This window comes from Panthera leo, chromosome E3 (genome assembly GCF_018350215.1).
Source record: "Panthera leo isolate Ple1 chromosome E3, P.leo_Ple1_pat1.1, whole genome shotgun sequence".
NCBI classification, from domain to species: Eukaryota; Metazoa; Chordata; class Mammalia; order Carnivora; family Felidae; genus Panthera; species Panthera leo.
In genome coordinates, this window is record NC_056694.1 from 7,049,636 (window position 1) to 7,069,950 (window position 20,315).

The 20,315-nt window shown below is 43.4% G+C and overlaps 1 protein-coding gene across 16 annotated transcripts in view; it reads left to right on the forward strand.

The window, feature by feature from the left end:
- Positions 1-20,315, forward strand: part of LOC122210148 (zinc finger protein with KRAB and SCAN domains 1) — a 106,796-nt gene that overhangs the window by 78,516 nt on the left and 7,965 nt on the right. For 4 of the 16 annotated variants that reach the window (XM_042922653.1, XM_042922645.1, XM_042922652.1 and 1 more), the window contains exons 2-5: positions 163-3,179; positions 4,105-4,590; positions 5,205-5,394; positions 7,503-8,765. In XM_042922653.1, coding sequence (XP_042778587.1) covers positions 4,204-4,590; positions 5,205-5,394; positions 7,503-8,335 — 1,410 coding nt within the window. In that variant the 5' untranslated portion in view covers positions 163-3,179; positions 4,105-4,203 and the 3' untranslated portion in view covers positions 8,336-8,765. Of the gene's footprint in view, positions 1-162; positions 3,180-3,866; positions 4,591-5,204; positions 5,395-7,502; positions 8,766-17,875; positions 17,958-18,535; positions 18,679-19,245; positions 19,362-20,315 lie in introns of those variants that run through there. The other 12 variants (XM_042922649.1, XM_042922648.1, XM_042922647.1 and 9 more) reach the window with 12 other exon arrangements.

Sequence of the window (20,315 nt, forward strand, 5' to 3'; positions counted from 1 at the left end):
AACTCATGAATGGTGAGATTATGACCTGAGCCGAAGTGAGACACTTAACTGACTAAGCCACCCAGACACCCCTGTACTGATATTTTTTTTAAGCCTGATTTTACAGCTTTTATTCCATGAGTACACCCAAAGATCCATATATCACATTCATTCTTCCCACAGATATTTGAGTACCTGCAAAATACCAGGTGTATTGTAGATGTTTGGAATATAGCAGTGAAGAAAACGGATGAAAGTCTCTGCCCTCAGGAATTGGTATTCAAGAAGGAAACAGGCGGTTTAAAAAAAAAAAAAAAGGTAAAATATATAGTATATGTATGGAGGTAAGTGATGTGGAGGAGAGTAAATTAGCATAAGGAGTTCTGGGGTGAGCAAGAGTTGTGTGCAGTTTAAAATATGGGGTCAGGGATGCCTTGGCGAGAACATAGTACAGACCTGAAGGAGCCAGCCATATATAATCTGGAGGAAGCATTCGGCAGAGGGAACGCCATGCTCTGAGGGGGGAAGCTTGCCTCACATGTTCAAGGGACCATGTGGTTGGGGTCAATGAACAAGAGAGAAGTAGAAGATGAAGTCAGACGGGCAACAGAGCTGAGACCTCATGAGGCCTTGCCGGCCATTGTGATGACCTTGCCCTTTACTCTAGGAGACACTGCCTCGAAAGGCGTGAGCAGAAGAATGGTATGACCTGACTTGTATGTTAACAGGGTTGCTCTGGCTGCTTGTTGGCACTAGACCCAGGGGCAGGGGTGGAAGCACTTAGGAGGCTCTTGCAATACTCCAGGCAAGTAGGGGAGGGGCTGGGATGCAGTACTGGAGGTAGTGCGAATTGGTTGAACATTGGATCTTTTGGACGTAGAGCTCACAGGATTCGCTTATGAATTATATGTAGAATGAGAAGGAGTCTGGGATAACCAGGTTTTTTGTTCCAAGAAAACAGAATGATGGAGTCGCCATTAACCGTCAAGTAGGTAGTTGGTCACATGAGTCTAGAGTTCAAAAGAGAGCTCTGGGCTGGAGATTAATTGGTGGTTGGGAGTACGTGGATGGTAATTAGAGCCATGTGACTGGATGAAATCTCTGGGGAGAATGAATGCAGCAGGGATGAAGTGGTCCAAGCGCCTATCCCTCCACTCATTTGAGGTCTTGCAAAGACACGGATTTGAGTTGTGGGCAGCATCCAAGGGAAACTTTTTCTTCTTAAGAATTTTTTTTTTTTTTTAACATAATCTCCACATACAATGTGGGTCTCAAGCTCACAACCCCGAGGTCAAGAGTTGCATGCTCTACCAGCAGAGCCAACGAGGCACTCCACCTTTTTTTTCTTTAAATGTACTATGTACATGCTTTGCAGAGGTAGTTATGTGATCTGTGAGATTGGATATGCCATTCTGGGAACAGATCCACATGAATCTGATACAGGTCACTTCCTGTTGAATGCCGCCTGTGCTAAGTAATTCCTCCCTTGTGCCTTGCTGAGTTTCCCAGGCTTGATCCCAGAAGCTGAGCAACCCAAACAGATTCCAGTGTCTTTCCTATTCTAGGTATGCACTTCTGTGAGTGGAGTGTGAAATTTTGTAACCAGTTACGAGAAGGTATTTCAGCACTGCAGAGATCTACTTTTAAGCATTTCAAATGAATGCTCCCAGCACTATTCCATCTGTTATTTTAAGGTCATTTTAGTCTTTGTGCTAGTGCCTTTATTTAGGAAACTAGATGGTGTGCTTCTCTCCTGGCTGTTTTCAAGTTATTCTGAACTTGGGAGCTCCAGAAGTGTATTGGATGTGCAGAGCAGTGTGAGGGAGTACGTGCTGCTGATTTGGGTCCACCCTGTCAAGACACCTGTTGATATCTCTCCTAGGATGCTTCAGATTTGGGGTACAGTGGAGAGGAATCCCAAGTACCGGCATCCCTAGAAGTCTCAACTAATTAGTAGCTGATAATTATTGAAATTTTCATAAAAAGTTATTTATTGAGGTTCTAGTCGTAGGATCCCATTTTATATTTTTTAGAATTACTAGAATTAAAAATAAATAAAAAATAAAATTATCAGAATTGGTCACAAAAATCAGTGGAGAGCAGTCATAGAAAATGTATGTTTTTAATGTGTGTTTATTAAATGTGTGAAAGTAAATACTTAAGTAACATACTAGGGACACCTGGCTGACTTAGCTGGAGCGTGCAACTTGATCTCAGGGTTATGAGTTCGAGCCCCACGTTGGGGGTAGGGATTAGTAAAATAAAAAACTTAAAAAAACAAAAGCTGTTGACATAGATGTGCATTTGTTGGGGGCGTTCTGCATGGTCTGTGATTGCTTTTTTGTTTGTTTGTTTGTTTGTTTGTTTGTTTGTTTGGAAGTCCATGAAGTTGTTGGATTAGTAGTAAAACCAATTTGGTTTGTCCTTAAAGATTTTCTGATATAAAAGTAATAATACCCATTGTAGAAAATTTAGAAAATGAAAAAAAGAATTTAAAAATTGAATTCATCTATAACCCAGCAATATCACTGTTTGTGTTTTATCCTTTTTCCTTTGTTGTGATTATGGGGATGTATGTGAGACTTGCCACTTAGAGTGACATCAGGCCAGAGGTGGATGTGCATGTCAGCCATCAGCATACTCAAGTTTTTATTTTCGTTTTTATTTTTTTTATACCGAAGTTTTCAAATGCCTTAGATTTAGGTTATCTTTGACGCCTCTATTTTCTCATCTTCTGCAAGCTATTTGTACATCCTTTTTATGGTCTCTATCCTTGTTACCATTATCATTTCATGTAACAAAAACCTGTGTAGATTTTTATCCATTTGGCTCTTCACTGAGACTGCTGGAGTTGTCCTGCTCTCAGTTGTCCAAACCCAGAATGGGACGTCTACATGACCTGACAGATGCTGCCTAAAGTTTGGAAACATGCTTAGGAAAGCCAGTCACAAGCATGTAAGATTAATTCATGCAGGTTTCTTTCAGAGTATACTTCATGAATGCCACTAATTGTATAGTCTGATTCTGTTGTCTGTTTACTCCTATACTTTCCATCTCCCCCACAGACTTGAAAGCCCTGTGGGGGTGAGAGCACATCTGTCTTACTCATCACTGCAGTCCCAGCTCAAAGCCCGTGGAAGGTATTCAAGTCAATGCTGAGTGAAGGGACTTCATTTTTTGGGCAAGTGAGGGAAAAAGAAGTAATTATATTTACTACAGATGTTTTTGGTGTTCTAATGTATCGACTGACACATAATTAGAATATTTAGTATTTAAAAGAAAAATAAGCATTTTTTTGTATCATTTGCTATGACTTAGTTTTTACCTATTCTCAACAATACATAGCTCATCAAAATAAATACCTCTGTAAGAATATAGGTTACTTTTAGTTTAATTTGTCATTCACTTGTCTTTTTTAAGTAGGCTCTACGCCCAACATGGGGCCCGAAGTCATGACCCTGAGACCAAGAGTCACATGCTCCACTGGCTGAGCCATCCAGGTGCCCTTGACTAACAAGTTTTTAATGTTGAATCTCAAAGTCTTAGATTTAGACAGGCTGCAGTTGGCCTGTAGGTATCCTGTTGAAATCTCAGGAGTTGTAAGATTCTGAAACAGGTCTTAGAGCCAAGTTAATTTAAATTTAATTTTAGGGTCCCTGGGTGGCTCAGTTGGTTGAGCATCCCACTGTTGATCTCAGCTGAGCTAACACATGATCCCAGTGTTGTGGGATCCAGCCCCATATTGGGCTCCACACTGAGCATGGAGCCTGCTTGAGATTCTCTCTCCCTCTGTTCCTCTCCCCACTGTGTTCAGTGTCTCTCTCTCTCTCTCTCTCTCTCTCTCTCTCTCAAATTAAAAAAAAATTATGTACAAATTAAAATTTTAAAAAATAATAAATTTAATTTTAAAATTATGCCATAGTGTACTTTTTATCAGAGTGGAGACAGTAAAATTGAAGTAGGATATCCTGAGCTGACTCTTGAATGATTTTGGACAATTATTTTGTGTGATAGTTCTGTGGTGGCCATAATTTCCACAATTTGTTGTGTTGACAGTGTGGCTGTAAAGACCTAAAAAGCATCCTTTTTTTCTTTTTGTAATTTATGGTAACCATATTTTCTCAGGTTTAACGTGTAGCCCTAAAGATCCAGAAACCCAAAGGAACCACTATTCCTGCTCCACACAGTCCCATCCGTAGTGAGGCTGTTTCTGGAATCTGTGCGATGACCAAGGTTTTAGGCATGGCTGCAGTTCGGGTTCCTCGGCCTCCACGGGAGAGGGGGCCTGTGGTGGTTAAAGATGAGGAAGAGGAAGGGAAGTGCCTTCCTAGCCTGGAGGTGTTCCGCCAGCGCTTCCGGCAGTTTGGGTACCATGACACACCTGGCCCCCGGGAGGCCCTGAGCCAGCTCCGGGTGCTCTGCTGTGAGTGGCTGAGGCCCGAGATCCACACCAAGGAGCAGATCCTGGAGCTGCTGGTGCTGGAGCAGTTCCTGAGCATCCTGCCCCAGGAGCTCCAGGCCTGGGTGCAGGAGCACTGCCCGGAGAGCGCTGAAGAGGCCGTCACTCTCCTAGAAGATCTGGAGCGAGAACTGGACGAGCCAGGGCAGCAGGTAGGCTGGGGAGACCTTTTCTGCCATGAGATTGAGAGCATAGCATTCGGGGCAGGCTGGGTTTGTCCATCCAATGAGAGTAGCTGAATGGAAGTTTCTGCTGACTTACACTGTGTTTCCTCCTGTATTTCTTCTACCGTCCAGTATTGATCTTTAGCTATGGGAGTTGAATGAGATGGATGGGTTTCCTTTTTTTTTCCCTTAGAGGTTGTACGTTAGCTCTCCTGGTGTTCTTTCATTCTGCAGTTGACCCTTGAACCACACAGAGGTTAGGGGTGTCAGCCCCGCCTCCCCAGGACATGTGCATTTGAGGATCCCAATATAACTTTGGATTCCCCTGAAACTTCTAAATAGTCTACTGTTGACCAGAAGCCTTACCAATAACATAAATGGTCAATTAACACTTACTTTGTATGTTATATGTATTCTATGCTACATTCTTGTAGTAAAGTAAGCTAGAGAAAGGAAAGCCTTAAGAAAATCATAAGAGACACATTTACTATATTGTATGTCTCAAAAAAGAGATGCGTGTTTAAGTGGACCTGGGTAGTTCAGACCCATTGTAGTTCCAAGGTGAGCTGTGCATAAACTCCATCATTCCTCATTGTCTCTAGGCCTCACCGCCTCCAAATGAGCAGAAACAGATGTGGGAGAAGAGGTCCTCTTCAGGAACGGCAAAGTTTCCAAGCAGTGTGCAGCCCCAGTCTGTGGAGACCAGTCACAGATGCGAAGCTTGGGAGCCCTTGTACATTCAGGAGACTGGGGAAGAGCAGGATTTCATTCCAGAGCTGAAACAGAGTCAAGGTAGGGGCTGTCTGTCATGCCACCTGCTTGGTGCCCCGGGCCTTTGTGGTGAAAGAAACAGAATAATTCTAATCCCCGGTTGCAAGACAGTGCCCTACACTGACTTGCCTGGTCTGGCTGCAGAGGCAGAATGAGTGCCTGAGTGCCTTTCATCCCTAGGTGCATCTCAGCCAGAGTCCTAGCAAGGGAACATGACATCCTCTTCTCTTGAAAGGGTGGGTTGAAGTGAGTTTAAAAAAGGGACTGTTCGGGGCCCCTGGGTGGCTCAGTCTGTCCCCCACTCTTGATTTTAGCTCAGGTCATGATTTCATGATTCATGGGATCAGGCCCCACGTTGGACTCTGTGGCGGCAGTGAGGAGCCTGCTTGGGATTCTCTCTCTCTGCCTCTCCCCAGTAGTGCTTTCTCTCCCTCTCTCCCTCCCTCTCTCTCTCTCTCTCTCTCTTTCAAAATAAATAAACATTTTAAAAATGTAAAAAAGGAGACTGTTCACAGAGGTGTGACAGGTTGAATGAACCAGTAAGAGATGATGCTTGTTTATTTGTTAATATTGTTAATAATTGGGTGAACCTGTTAACGTCAGCATTGGATTATGCAGAAATGGTCCCTGGTAAATTCTTTTCAGCTTCCAGTTCATAAGGCTATTTAAAATTTTTAGCTTAGAGGCACGTGGGTGGCTCATTTGGTTAAGCATCTGACTCTTGATTTCAGCTCAGGTCATGGTCTCACACTTCATGAGATCGAGCCCTGCATCAGGCTCTGTGCTAATAGCATGGAGCTTGCTTGGGATTCTTTCCCTCTCTCTCTCTGCCTCTCTCTCAAAATAAGTAAATAAACTTAAAAAAAATTTTTTTTAGCTTATGTATTAAGTTACTTATTTCCTACACATAGTACATGGCAACTTTAGGGAAAATCTGTACATGTAGCCAAGTGTGACTGCTCATCACAGAGAATGAAAGGGACTTTTATCTACTGCTGCTGGGGTCCCCAGCAGACAGGAAGTAGGGGGTGAACGTGGAAGGAAATAGATGGGTTGAGTGGAGAGAGAGAGCCAGGGACCAGGGAAGGGGCTGAGAGGAAAGTACCTTGTTGATTGAGGCTCTTGTACTCACGGAGGGCTGACAGTTCTCAGAGGGAGCCCGTGGTTCAGTGTGGATTTCTCTTAGTCCCCTTTTCCATGTATGTGGACAGATTAGATGGACTTGTAAGTGTTGCTGCCTAGTGCAGTGCTCTAAAGAAGATATATTGCTTCAATATAATTTCAGGAGTATTAACTTTAGAACTAAAAGAATTGTAAGACATAGCCACTGTAGGTTACATGATGAGAGTCAAACTCTAATGGGAAGTTAGCACTTTCATTTAAATGAATAATGAGGGGCGCCTGGGTGGCTCAGTCGGTTGAGCGGCCGACTTTGTCTCAGGTCATGATCTCACGGTCTGTGAGTTCGAGCCCCGCGTCGGGCTCTGTGCTGACAGCTCGGAGCCTGGAGCCTGTTTCAGATTCTGTGTCTCCCTCTCTCTGACCCTCCCCATTCATCCTCTGTCTCTCTCTGTCTCAAAAATAAATAAACGTTAAAAAAAAATTAAAAATAAATAAATAAATAAATGAATAATGATCTGGGACTAGAATGATCGAATATGGACCGAATGTCCTCTTTTGTTGCTTTTCCACTTCTGTGAGAAGGTGAGTTTGCCACTAGCCTGGTCTCCTTTATTACCCTTTTTATTTTCCTTACTCAACTTCAACCATTCAGTAATATTTCTTACTTGTTTCTTTCTGCCTGGGCATCACCATCTCCTTTGCTGCTGTCCCAGCAGCCTGGTTTTGCCTTACTGCCCTCTTTATGTGAAGATCTTCTCCTGGCAGAGAAGGCTGTGTACTCGTTATATCCTAACAACTACTAGTCGCGGCCTTGTGTGAAAGCCTGGTACTGTATACTAGATCTGATGGTGACTTCGTGTATCTGTGATACTGTGACCTCTCACAGAGCGATACTTGGTCACCCCTTAAAACCCATCCACATCATGTGACATTTCAATTTCTCCTTTAACAGTTGCTTCTCAGAACACAACACAACTGACATGTTCTTTTTCTACTTATTGTTTCAGATCATAAATCGAACACCCAGAATGAGGAATCAACAGAGAAGCAGAAAAGTTCTGAAGAATCTCAAGAATTCAAAAGGGATATTATTCCTGTGATTATTGCCAGTAAATGTGAGTCCAGGTTAGAAAGGCAGTGGGTAAACCTTGAAAAGGAAAGAGGAACAAAAACTCCTCTCCTAGACAAAGGTTCTAAGAAAGGCAGAGAATTGGTTCCCACGAAACCTACCCCAGGAGAGAGGCGTTACATTTGTGCCGAGTGCGGAAAGGCCTTTAGTAATAGCTCAAATCTTACTAAACACCGGAGAACACACACTGGGGAGAAACCATATGTGTGCACCAAATGTGGGAAAGCTTTCAGCCACAGTTCAAACCTCACCCTTCATTACAGAACACACTTGGTGGACCGGCCCTATGACTGTAAGTGTGGGAAAGCCTTTGGTCAGAGCTCAGACCTCCTTAAACATCAGCGAATGCACACTGAAGAGGCACCATATCAGTGTAAAGATTGTGGGAAAGCTTTCAGTGGTAAAGGCAGCCTCATTCGACACTACCGGATACACACTGGGGAGAAACCTTACCAGTGTAACGAGTGCGGGAAGAGCTTTAGTCAGCACGCGGGTCTTAGTTCACACCAGAGACTCCACACTGGAGAGAAGCCATATAAATGTAAGGAGTGTGGGAAAGCCTTCAACCACAGCTCAAATTTTAATAAACATCATAGAATCCATACTGGGGAGAAGCCCTATTGGTGTAATCATTGTGGAAAAACCTTCTGTAGTAAGTCCAATCTTTCCAAACATCAGAGGGTCCACACTGGAGAGGGAGAAGTGCTTTAAGTGTTGAGCATGCTCTCTGAGTGGTTTTTGATTTTTCAAGTTTTAGCATACGGATCCTAGGGAGAAGCCTAGTAATTGCGCTATAAACTCTAGTGGTAGATTTTGTTTCACTCAACGTCAAGGGTGCCTGAGGAATGAGTGCTTGGGTGTTGGCACAGTGGGAAGGAGGTGCTGGAGGGCATCAGGGTACTCACTGCCCACTGGCCAGCTCGCTGGGACGGGGTCCCCCACCACACTTTGGGTCTCCTGAACCAGGCCGGCATTGCCTTTTGTATAGTTAAGCTGAGTATATCCAATATAATTAAGGAAGAAACACTGAAACTGTTTAACTGTTTTAACATATATTCAAGAAGTATGATTTGTAAAGAATTGAGCCACCTGAGCACAATTTAATCTGATTTGGAATAAACTTGTAACATCTTGTAATGCCTCAGGACTGTTCAAATAAATGGTATGTCTGTTATTGAACACTATTCTAGAGAGAGGAAACTGTTCCTGCCTGGTTGTAGCTCTTGGAAGATTTGGATTTGAGGTCATTGGAACTTTCAGTGCTTGTGAAGGTGCGTATTGGGAAGTCAGGGTAGAGCAGCTAGAGTACCTTGGGCTGTGTTGCGCTTAATTTTTTTTTCTGCACACTGGACACATTTTTTCATCATTGGAAACATTCATCAGCCTCGTGTGCATTTTGATTGTGTATATATATTCTGCCTTTACCGAAGTCTGAAAATCTGACTCTGAAACTTCCTTCTAAACTCTGCAAGTCAATAATATACAACAGGATTCCTTCTAGCCCATACTGTCTGTTCCCTGACTGTCGTCAGGTGAGATTTTTGCACAGTCTCCAAGCACAAAGAAGCTACTCTCTTACAGCAGGGGGGAAGGGAGATGTGTCTCTTAGGCTGGAGGGTTCTGGGGAATTTGGGGGTTGAGGGTCCTCAGACACACCTACCCAGATGTCCCATGCATCAGGATCTGAATCTTTCCCAATCAGGGCCCAGAATTTTGGCATAAATGACTTGGCAAGGTTTTGCATTTAGCTTTCTTTGGAGTTCTCACCCCCTCACAATAAACTGTGTGCCTGGTTTTCAGGCCAGTCTGCTCTCGCTGCAGATGGGATCACTGATCCCTCCCATGGGTGACTTTGGCTTCCACAACATGCCCTGAAGTGATAGTTGGCTGAGCTAAGCCTATAATTTTCTTTCTTCAAAGCTTGAGAAACTCCACGGTCCTAATAATTGCCACTATCCCGGTAATGTTCAAGTTCTGGGACTATTCAAGAAGCTAACGCTTCCCCTTCTACCTGTACCTCATCTCTTGCTAGAACTAGTGAGAATCTTGGTAATTCCATGGTATAGCATGCCAGGGTTATCACTACTGCACTCGTTACCAGGCTCCTCTTACTAACCATCTGACCAGTGAGTGACCTGTCCCAAAGTCTCATCCTGATGGCTCGGTTTCAAGGGCCACTTCCAGCACTGACTGTTAACAGTTTGGATTTCCCTAAAACAGTCTGATACAAGGACTTGAAGGCCTAGAGTTTATTTAGGGAGGTGATTCAAGAAAGCCAGGTGTGAGGGAGCAGGAAGGGAAGGGGGGAGAAAAGCCAATAATGGGCTTCTGTAGGGAACTACAGCTCAAATCTACTGAACAGAACAAGCTAACAAATGGGAGAAACTGGGAATACGGGAGCTCTGCTCGAGTCTCAGTGCCCACCTGTGGTTAGGTGGAGTGCCTGCTTAGCTCTAGGAGAGTGGTTGAATCCTGGTGGGCCAGGAAGAACACTGCCCCCAGGGGGCTTTGAGACTGTCTTGGTCTGAAGATGCTTGTGAGCATGCCGCCTCCCATATCACACAGATAAACTTATAGGACTTACATTTGGATTCTAGATAAATAACATTTGGGGCATACTTCTACTAAAAAATTTATTCAGTGTGTATCTGAAATTCAAATTTCCCCGGGCATCCTGCATCTTACCTGGCAGTCTTACCCCTGGCATTTGTGGGCAGCAGTCCTTCCAACCCTTTGTCTCCCCAAACACGGTGATCTGATGAATCGAGGGGACTCAGTTACACCAATAGAATGTATATATGCTGATGAGGTGTCAGCTTTGTGCATCCCAGGAAACACGTTGTGACTTTATCCATTCTTCTAGAATAATCTCTTAAGGGCTAGCCTGGAATCAGGGCAGCAGCTCTTACAGCCCTTCTCTTTGGTGGAGACTGTCCACTACTAGGAGAGAGAAAGGTGATACCTATCTTGAGATAGGAAATAACACAGTGGTCTCCACATTTCTATGTAATGGCTTAATTTCACCCCAGCTAGTCTACCTACAGTGACTTAAAATATAGTTCAAGTATATGATACAAAGGGCACCTGGGTGGCTGGCGCAGTTGGTTAAACGTCAGGTCATGATCTTACGGTTCATTAATTCAAGCCCTGCATGGGTCTCTGTGCTGACAGCTCAGAGCCTGGAGCCTGCTTCGGATTCTGTGTCTCCCCCTGTCTGCCCCTCCCCCACTCACGCTCTATTGCTGTCTTAAAAATAAACATTAAAAAAAATTAATAAAGTGTATGATACAAAAACATGATTTTAGATGAATAAGCCAATTTTGACTCTAATACTACATTTGTGATATCAGCCAGTACACACATTTCAATCATTTTTTCCAACTTTTTAAAGTTGTAAAATACACAAAATTTACCGTTACATACCTTAAATATATAACTTATTAAAGGTATATATATATATAAACTTTAAATTTATACCAAGCTAATAGAAAATATCTCATTTTAATTTTTAAAATGTGTGATGGTGGGGCGCCTGGGTGGCTTGGTCCGTTAAGCGGCCGACTTCGGCTCAGGTCATGATATCACGGCCCGTGAGTTCGAGCCCCACGTCGGGCTCTGTGCTGACCGCTCAGAGCCCGGAGCCTGTTTCAGATTCTGTGTCTCCCCCTCTCTCTCTGCCCCTCCCCTGTTCATGCTCTGTCTCTCTCTGTCTCAAAAATAAATAAACGTTAAAAAAAAAAAAATTAAAAAAAAATAAATAAAATGTGTGATGGTGAACATGTGTTTTTCTTATCTTTATTGGCCAGTTGCTTTTCTTTTTGTGAAATGTCTCCTTGTATTCTTTGTCTTGTTTCTGTTGAGTTGTTCATCTTTGTCTTCTTGATTTATGAAAGCTCTTTATATGTTAAAAACCTTAGGACCTTTTCTGTCATGTGTTAGAATATTTCTAAAAATTTTTTTTTGATAGCAAGTGCGAGCAGGGGAGGGGCAGAGAGAAAGGGAGAGAGAGAATCTCAATCAGGCTCCACACCCAGCACAGAGCCTGACACAGGGCTTGGTCCCATGACCATGAGATCATGACCTGAGTCAAAATCAAGAGTCAGAAGCTTAATCGACTGAGCCACCCACGTGCCCCTCAAATTTTGTATATATACTTTTCATAGTATTTTCCCAGTACTTTATTTTTAATGGCATTTATTTAAATAATAACAAATCAGGGGCTCCTGAGTGGCTCAGTCGGTTAAGCATCCAACTCCTGATTTCCACTCAGGTCGTGATCTCGAGATGAGCGGGATCGAGCCCCAGGGGCTCTGCGCTGATAGGGGGGAGCCTGCTTGAGTTTCTCTCTTTGTCCCTCTCTCTCTGCCCCTCCCCTGCTCACCGTGCGTGTGTGTACAGGTGCCTGCACTCAAACATTTTTAAAGAATGAAGATGGTATTCCAATAAAAGGTAAAGGAAGGAGTATAGTTGTGGAATTAAGAATTTAAGTAAAACTGGATTGGCAGTATGAACATTAACTCATTTCTTTACAATAAGAAAAATTTAATACCTATCTTTTTAAATTTCTGTCCATGAGCAACTACCCAGAAATAACGGGAACCCCGAGATGAATATTTTTCTTTTTCCTTAACCCTGCACCAGTGTTCCTTGGAGAAATAGCTAGTTTTACAAAGAGAAAAATAAGGTGAGCCTGCCAATTTTGTTGTACCAAAAGCTTTCATATTTAATGAGGTTATATTGAAATGACATAAGGATCAACCTAAAATGAGTTCACATTGGCCAAAATAGTGACAATTTGAGCATCAAAGAGAATATTGGCTGAGGTTGATTGTCATATATTTAGTCTAAAAAGCCAGAGTCTACAATGATTAACAAAAATAAAAAAGTTGGTATCAAGTGTTCTAAAAGAATGGCCATTGGAGGGGCACCTGGGTGGCTCAGTCAGTTGGTTATGTGTCTGACTTCACCTCAGGTCATAAACTCAAGATCCTAAGTTCAAGCCCCACGTCCTGACAGCCTGGAGCCTGCTTCGGATTCTGTGTGTCTTCTCTGCCCCTCCCTAACTCACCTTCTGTCTGTCTGTCTGTCTGTCTGTCTGTGTCTCTCAAAAATAAACAGTAAAACTAATAATAATAAAAGAATGGCCATTGGAATCTCTTCCAGAATGAGAAGTAGTTCTGTTGATTCTTGTTATTCAAACACATTGGTATTATGGACTACTTTACAATATTGATGAGGATAGAAATTAATAATTTAAAATAATCGATGAGGAAGTATTTTCTGACTCAAAGGAAACAGCAAAAAGACTGTAAGTTTCAATCTTGAGTTAGGCAAAGCCATGCAAAATAGGCAAATACAAATTTAAGTCTCCTTAAGAACTTCATGGTTTTACTAACATGAAAGAATGGAAGATCCCATAAGGTCCCAAAGTCACTAAAGTTACATTTCTTAGGATCCTGTCAAATTAAAGAATTAGGGTAAAGAAGTGTACCTACTTATTCCCGCGGGAGCTGCAGAATTCTATTAACTCAAAGAAGAATGTGAACACATGTATAACGAATTCAGGGAAGTGAGCTAAATATCACTCCCCTTGATTTCAACAAGTACAGTTTCAGTGGAGATGAGGTTGCCAGATTAAATGCAGGGTGACCTGTTAAATTTGAGTTTCAGGTGAGCAACAAATAATTTTTAATATAATAATAATAATGTCCCATGCAATATCTGGGGCATAGTTTATATATATTTGAGGGCATATTGGAAGGAAACAAAGAATTCCATAAATATTTACTTCCTTATTTGTTAGTTGTTGCACAGTTGTTGTTGAACACCTGCTAAGTGTCAGGCAGTTCTAGATTTTGGAGGATTCCCGTGCCAGATGAGACAGTCAGTGTCCCTGCTCTCAGAGACTGGTGAGGGCTGGAGGAGAGGGAATACTGATAATGAGAAGTAGACAGATACACAAAATAATTCCAGCCACTAATAGTGGAATATTTTTAAATAGATTAGAAATTGTATTTTCAAGTGTTTTCTGGGTGCATATTTAAGAGGCTTTATGGGGGACAGTTATTTTGTTATTGTTGATTGAAGTATAACATACAAATAGCAAGTGCACAAACCTGAAGTATACACCCCATATATAGTGAGATAAAGTCTTTTATGTATATTCATGCCTCTGATTGCAGATGCAAAAGTTGACTGAAACAAAAAATTAAAATTGTATTCAAAATTCATAAAACTAAAGTATAGAAATTTAAACTCTTTTAGCCTCTGATATAGATCTAATCACCAATTTATAGGAAATATAAGGGCCTGAAGAACATGTTATAGGACAATGCAGTGAGACAGGTGACTGCAGACAGTGGGAAACTGCAGGATAAATCATCCTTTTTATTAAATCGCAAGGAAGAAAAATAAGATGAATAAGATGAATAAGATGAATAAGAGAATTCATAGATTAAAAGAAACTTAAGATCCATATCATCTGATCTCAACATTGACCTTATTTGGATCACAATTCAAACAGGATTATAAAAAATGAAAAATTTTGAGGCAATGAGGGAAACTTGATCACTGGCTCCATATATAATATTTTAAAAGTTATTAAATATTTTAGATGTGGTAATGGTATCAGTTATTTTTCCAAGAGTCCTTATATAGGCAATTATACCAAAACATTTACAGATAAACTTATGTCTGGGGTTTGCTTCAAAATAATCAGGAGGAGCATGTGTGGGATTGTAGATGAAATAAGGTCAGTATTTTATTGATAACTGATTAACATAATTTGCTGCAAAAAATTAAATATAAACAAATTTAATTAATACTGGATTTTGTATGAATGCAAGGCTTTAAAATTTTCTCCTGGTTTGGGTTATCATTATAACTATTACTTCACAATTGAGAAAAATATAAACATATAACAAATCTGATCTATGATTAATAAACAAAAAGTTATATTTATTAGAATTTACCCCACTGAGATTGAGGGAACTGTCTTGCTTTTCTCATTAGATGGGCATTACCTACTACTAGAATAAAGTATTAAATCTGTTCCTACTTTTGCTTTTTCTTTTTAAAATTTTCTTCCTTTTTAAAGCTTTTTTTTTTTTTTAAAGACCAGCATGGGGCTTGAACGCACAATGCACAACCAGAGATCAAGAGTTGCATACTCTAGAGACTGAGCCAGCCAGGCACCACCCCCTACTTTTGCTTTTATAGACGTAAATATTGGGAAATCCTGCCCACATAGATGAGATGAGTGGCAAAAGGAATATAGTTATAGCAGTATTGATTTTACATGGCAAAATCACACTGTGATTTACAACAGAAATGGTTTTGTCCTCTCCTTTTACTGGAGGGAAGTTATGGGAAATAGGTTTAAAAATTCTGTATGCTTACACAAATGGGTTAAAAAGGCATAGGGTGGAAAGCCGCCTTAACAGGACCAAAACATCTGAGAACAGCTAATGATATACAGGCCATAATGGAATCTTGAGTAACTTATGGTTCTCAGGATAGCATGCTCCATTTATCTTAGTCCTTAGAAAAGACAGATAACCAGATGCAGGGCCTGCAGGAAATGGCCATCTGTGTGGCACCGAGAGGTTATGTTTGGACCCTAACCTCTAACAACATGTGTCCCTGAGATCTTTTATCTCTCACACACAAGTTAATGATTACTGTTTTACTTTCTGCACGTCCATCACATATCTAAGCTTTCAAGATCCTAATAAATATGGAGAAAGGACCCTTACTCAGGGCTCTTGTCTCCCCATAGACATTAGCCTCTTTAATTCTGCGCCCGCTTTCTTGCTGGACAAGAGAACGCCAGACTCATAGTCTGAGACAGGAAATAATAGGAAACCACTTGAATCACAAAGGATTTGTTCACCTAATCCTTACTGGCAGCAGTATTTCAAGTGAATCCTTTTGCTTGGTACCCCAAAAGATTTGACACCCCAGATCAATATATCACTGTAAGATTTGGGGGTAAAGAAGCCTAGCTATCTTCTACCAGGAGGGAAGATGACTGTGAAGGAGGGCACCCTGGCCATAGGGATGTTTTCCAAGGGAGCAATTTTAAAGATGTACAGATAGAAAATGTAAGACTCTGGGGGCGCCTGGGTGGCTCAGTCAGTTAAGCGTCCGACTTCGGCTCAGGTCACGATCTTGCGGTTCGTGAGTTCAAGCCCTGCGTCAGGCTCTGTGCTGATGGCTCAGAGCCTGGAGCCTGTTTCAGATTCTGTGTCTCCCTCTCTCTCTGACCCTCCCCCATTCATGCTCTGTCTCTCTCTGTCTCAAAAATAAATAAACGTTAAAAAAAAAAAATTAAAAAAAAAAAAAGAAAATGTAAGACTCTGGAAATTGAATCTGTCAAAACTAGCTGTCTACACACACTCTCTGAGAATATTTGTGTTCTCCATCCCCCATCCCTACCTGCCAGGTTGCTCATATCCTTGTCTGAAGACTGGTATAGTCTGACACGAAACCCCCCAGTGAGGCCACTAGTGCATGCCCTCCTATTGACTTTTGGGAAGGCTTACCTTTTTACTCCATTTTTTCTCTTTGTTTTAGGTAAAAGCTTTACAAAATTCAGCTACTTTCTTTCCCACCTTGGTGGACTGCTTTGAGAGTCCCTTAGGTGATTCATGGCACTATAGAGATCATGGACTCAGAAGAATAATCATTAAGAGTGTAGCATTTGAGAACTAGCTGAGAATTACCCAAGTGGCTGGGCTCTGGGGCAAATGCCCACGTAAATTACAAATTGACTTCTGAGCCCCAGAGTAATAGAGCTGATTGCATTGAAGGTGCTGGGAGTCTAAGAGCTGTTCCGCTTGGATTGGCATTAGGAGACCTTTTACAGAACAATCCCATTTTGAAGAGACTCCCTCTATTTCCACCCTTCCCTGTTCTGCTTGCCACTGCCTCCTTCCATAGCTCTTGAACTTCTTGTCCCTGAGGTTAGGAGTGGAAGAAAACAGAATGAAGAGATTAAAAACAAAAAAAACAAAAAACAGGGGTTGTGTGTGTTTGTTTTGTTTTGGTGGGGGGTGTGGGTGGGTATTGAGTTTACTGAGTGGCTTGGATATGCCAAGTATTTGCTCAAAATCTCACTGTGGTCTAGAAGGACTGGGTATGGGCCCCACCCTTCTCAGGCCACGCACAAGTTATATGCGTTACTAGTGCATTGTTCTGTCCTGCCTCCAGGCCTTTTCCCTGGCTGTTCCCTCTGTCTGTTGCACCTCCCTTCCCCTCCAGGGCCTGCAAACACTTCTGGAAAGTCTCCTTTCCCTAGCACTTATGTTTTCCTGGAATTGGTTATTTAAATTATGGCTCTTAGACTGCAAGTCAGTGGAGAGTAAGTTCTGTTGCAATCGCAGAGCTGACCATGGGCACCATAAATACTGGATGTAGTGAAAGCTGGGATCAAATGGGAGGCAGGGCTACAAGGGGAGCCAGGAGGGCCCTCGTTGCGCAGGATATCACAAGGTCTCGTTTTTTGTAAGGATTTGATTCCGGACACTTACAGGGATCCTCCAGTGAAGGCATAAAAGTGAGGGAAACGGGAAGCCTCCCCCTAATTCCTTCAAGCATTTCACACATTTGGTACCTGCAGGGGGGCTTCACCTGTTTTGTTTTCTTCGGATGCATCCATCGGTAACTTCCCCGACTTTTCTCTCCCATCAGCTTGTGCAGGTTTTGTCTTTACGGTAACTCTCTGACGGGCTGCAATGGCTTCTTCAGATTTTAGTAATTTAAAGGGGGCATTTTTACATGAAACAAACACAAAACTTGGTTTTTGAAACATAAACTTGGTTTATTTGGGAATTTAAAATAAAGGTGATTTTTTTTTTTTTTTTCCTATTGATGAATCCTTCGAAAGTCTTGCTTTTTGCAGCGGGTCGGCTTGGGACCCCGGTCGCTGGGGCAAGGTGCGCTCTCCCCTGCCCTCGGCAGCTCGTGGGAGACCCCGGCCGCCCCCGCCGCCTGCTCGCGGTCAGCGACACCCGAGCACGCGCTCAGAGGCCGAGGTACGCCGCTCTTCGCCTGGCCCAGCCAACAGGGGGCGCGGCGGCGGGCCGGAAAGCCAGGGCCGGTATGGGCGAGGGCGCCAAACCACCGAGAGGAGAACACCTCCCATGTTCCTAGAGAGAACAAGTGGGCGCGGAGGGGCCTCGGGGGATAGCGTGGGCGGCGAAAAGCGCCGACCCGGAAGCGAAACAGAGAGAACTTCCGTTCTTTGTTCTGTCCCGGTGTGTGGGTCTGTGACAGGGTCCGACACGGCCTGGCCCGTGTCCGGCTCCCCAGATCTCCCGTCCTTGCCCCCAGGGTGAGTCCGTCCGCCCCCGGGGCTCGCGGTGAGACGGAGACTGTGGTCGCCGGGGAAGGGGGTGGTGTCCGCGCCGCTGCGGCCCGCGGGGCCCCCAGGCCCGCCCGGAGCAGGGCGCCGGGACGCGCCGCTCCGTCCCCCGCAGCCGGTCCTGGACTCCGCTTCCCCCGGGGCTTCCTTCCTCCAAACGGGGCCCTGCCAGGACGGGAGGAAAGGGGCTCTGGTTCTGGTTTTGTGACTTTGCCTAGTTGGAGCACTTAAAAGTTCTAGTATGGCTGTAAACGGGTCCCTCTCTTTAGAACAGCTGATGACAGCGCCCCTAACTTGGTAACTCTCCCAGACGCTTTTATTTATTGTTGACGCGGTTGTTCGCGCCAGCGGCAGGGGAAGTCTATTTTTACTTAGACGGGTCTGAGGATCTGAGGAGTTCAACGAAGTATTCGCAGTTAGAACTTGGTCTGGAATGGGGCGAAAGAGCGGAGTGTGCAAACTCAGATCCCGGGAATAATCCTACGGGCGTTCAATAAATCGAGTCTCTTACGGGGAATGGTACAGCTGTGTGTGGCTTCCATTTTCAGTTGTGTTAGATCCCTGATTTGATCGGCTTTTGAAGTGGGATTGAACGCAGAAGGATGTTTACGTTCTGAATGGCATTTGTAGACTCCAGGGGAGGATAAGCAGGATGATGAACCTGAAATCTATGGAATGAGAGGAGCTAAAGGTATTTATCCCCAAGAAGAGAAGTTTGTAGAGAGTGGGCATCAGTGTGGTTTACAAGTGTTTGATCAACAGTTGCCTGGAAAGAAAAGATTCTATTCTTGAAGCTCCATAGGGTACTAGGCCTCTGTGAGGTGAAGGTCCACGGGGATAGATTTTCAGCTCTAGCCGAAGACCTCTGATGGCTGAGCTGTGCAGCCATGAAACAGACTCCCTGCTGAATTTGAGAGTTTCTTGCACGTTAGCTGTCAGAATATTGGGAACTTGAGAAGGTCTTTTCTTTCTTTTCTTTATTTCCTTTCTTTCGTGGGGTTTGAACTCACAACCCTGAGATCAAGAGTTGCATGCTTTACTGACTGAGCCAGCCAGGCAGCCATTTCTTACACTGGGTGGAAGGTTGACCTGGAGAAATTTCAGTTGCCTTTCACCTCTCTAGGGGTTCAACCCAAGTACCAGTTGTAGTCTTAATTATATTGATTAGTATATGTTCTCTCTCTGTCTTTTTTTTTTTTCTTGAGTAGAAATGAAGTTTATGAATATTTAAAAAAAATTTTTTTCCTTAATCACACAGCAGCATTGGCATCAACTAAAGTTAGAATTCCCAGGAACTTGAACAGCGGCTTCCAAATTCCCGGTAATTGCCACTCTAGCAACTAACTCCAAAGAAGGAAGGAAAGATTCCAGCAGGTAAAGCTTTTCATGACTCGTTCTCACTGCCAGGTCATCTTTCTCGGTCCCCAGGAGCAGCTTCAGGGAGAGGTGTTGGCAGCAGAGCAAGGAAGGGCCCTGCCTGGACCTGACGCTGTGGGGGCACAATGGAGATTTTTCTTCCCACGAGAAACACTGTGTACTGATCCAGACACTGGGGACTTGTTCTCAACAATATGCCTTTGAGTTCCAGCTTTGGTTAACCCAGCTGTGAGGAGGGAGGCTTACTTTTTTTCCTCTGGAGTCAGAGCCTCTGATTTTCCTTTAAAGAGAGTTTGGACTAAGAGCTGATTAGTTGGAGGGGTCTGCTTATAAACAGTCCTGGAAATTGTAAAGTTGGTTGATAGGAACAAAAGATGGCTGGCTCTGAGACAGAGTTGAAGGGACCCAGCGAGGAGAGCTCTGGTGGCAGTAGGGTGTGTCACCTTGATTGCCCTTGGGCCTGGCCCGTGCCTCATTCAGTGCCTTTCTCTGTGTAAAGACTTTGGTGGTGGGCATTCTGTACCTCCTTGGTGCCCAAAGACAAGAGTTCTGTGAGCTCTGAGTGACTCTCTGGGCCCCGCCCCTTTTTATGCCTTCTGTGAATGCCGCGGTCTATAATGAGGAAGCAGATACCGCTTACGTTCCTGTGCTTTTACTCCTTTCAGTAGGGCCTTGCAGTGTAGTACACTCAACAGTTGTTTGTTATACGAACAAACATGTAAAGAGGGAGGTAGATGAAATCCAGGTGTTTTTTTTTTTTCTATTCTCTTGCCTAAGTGCAAGGAAGCTCTGGTAGCTGCTGCGCCTTTCCTGGGTCTGTTGGTTCTTGTCACAGCATTCAAGAGGGCAGTAGAAACTTCCACTTGAGATCCAAACCTCGGTCTAGATACTGATGTTTCATTTTATTCACTCGAGCCACAAAGAACAGATCTCTTTTGCTGGTCATAGCAA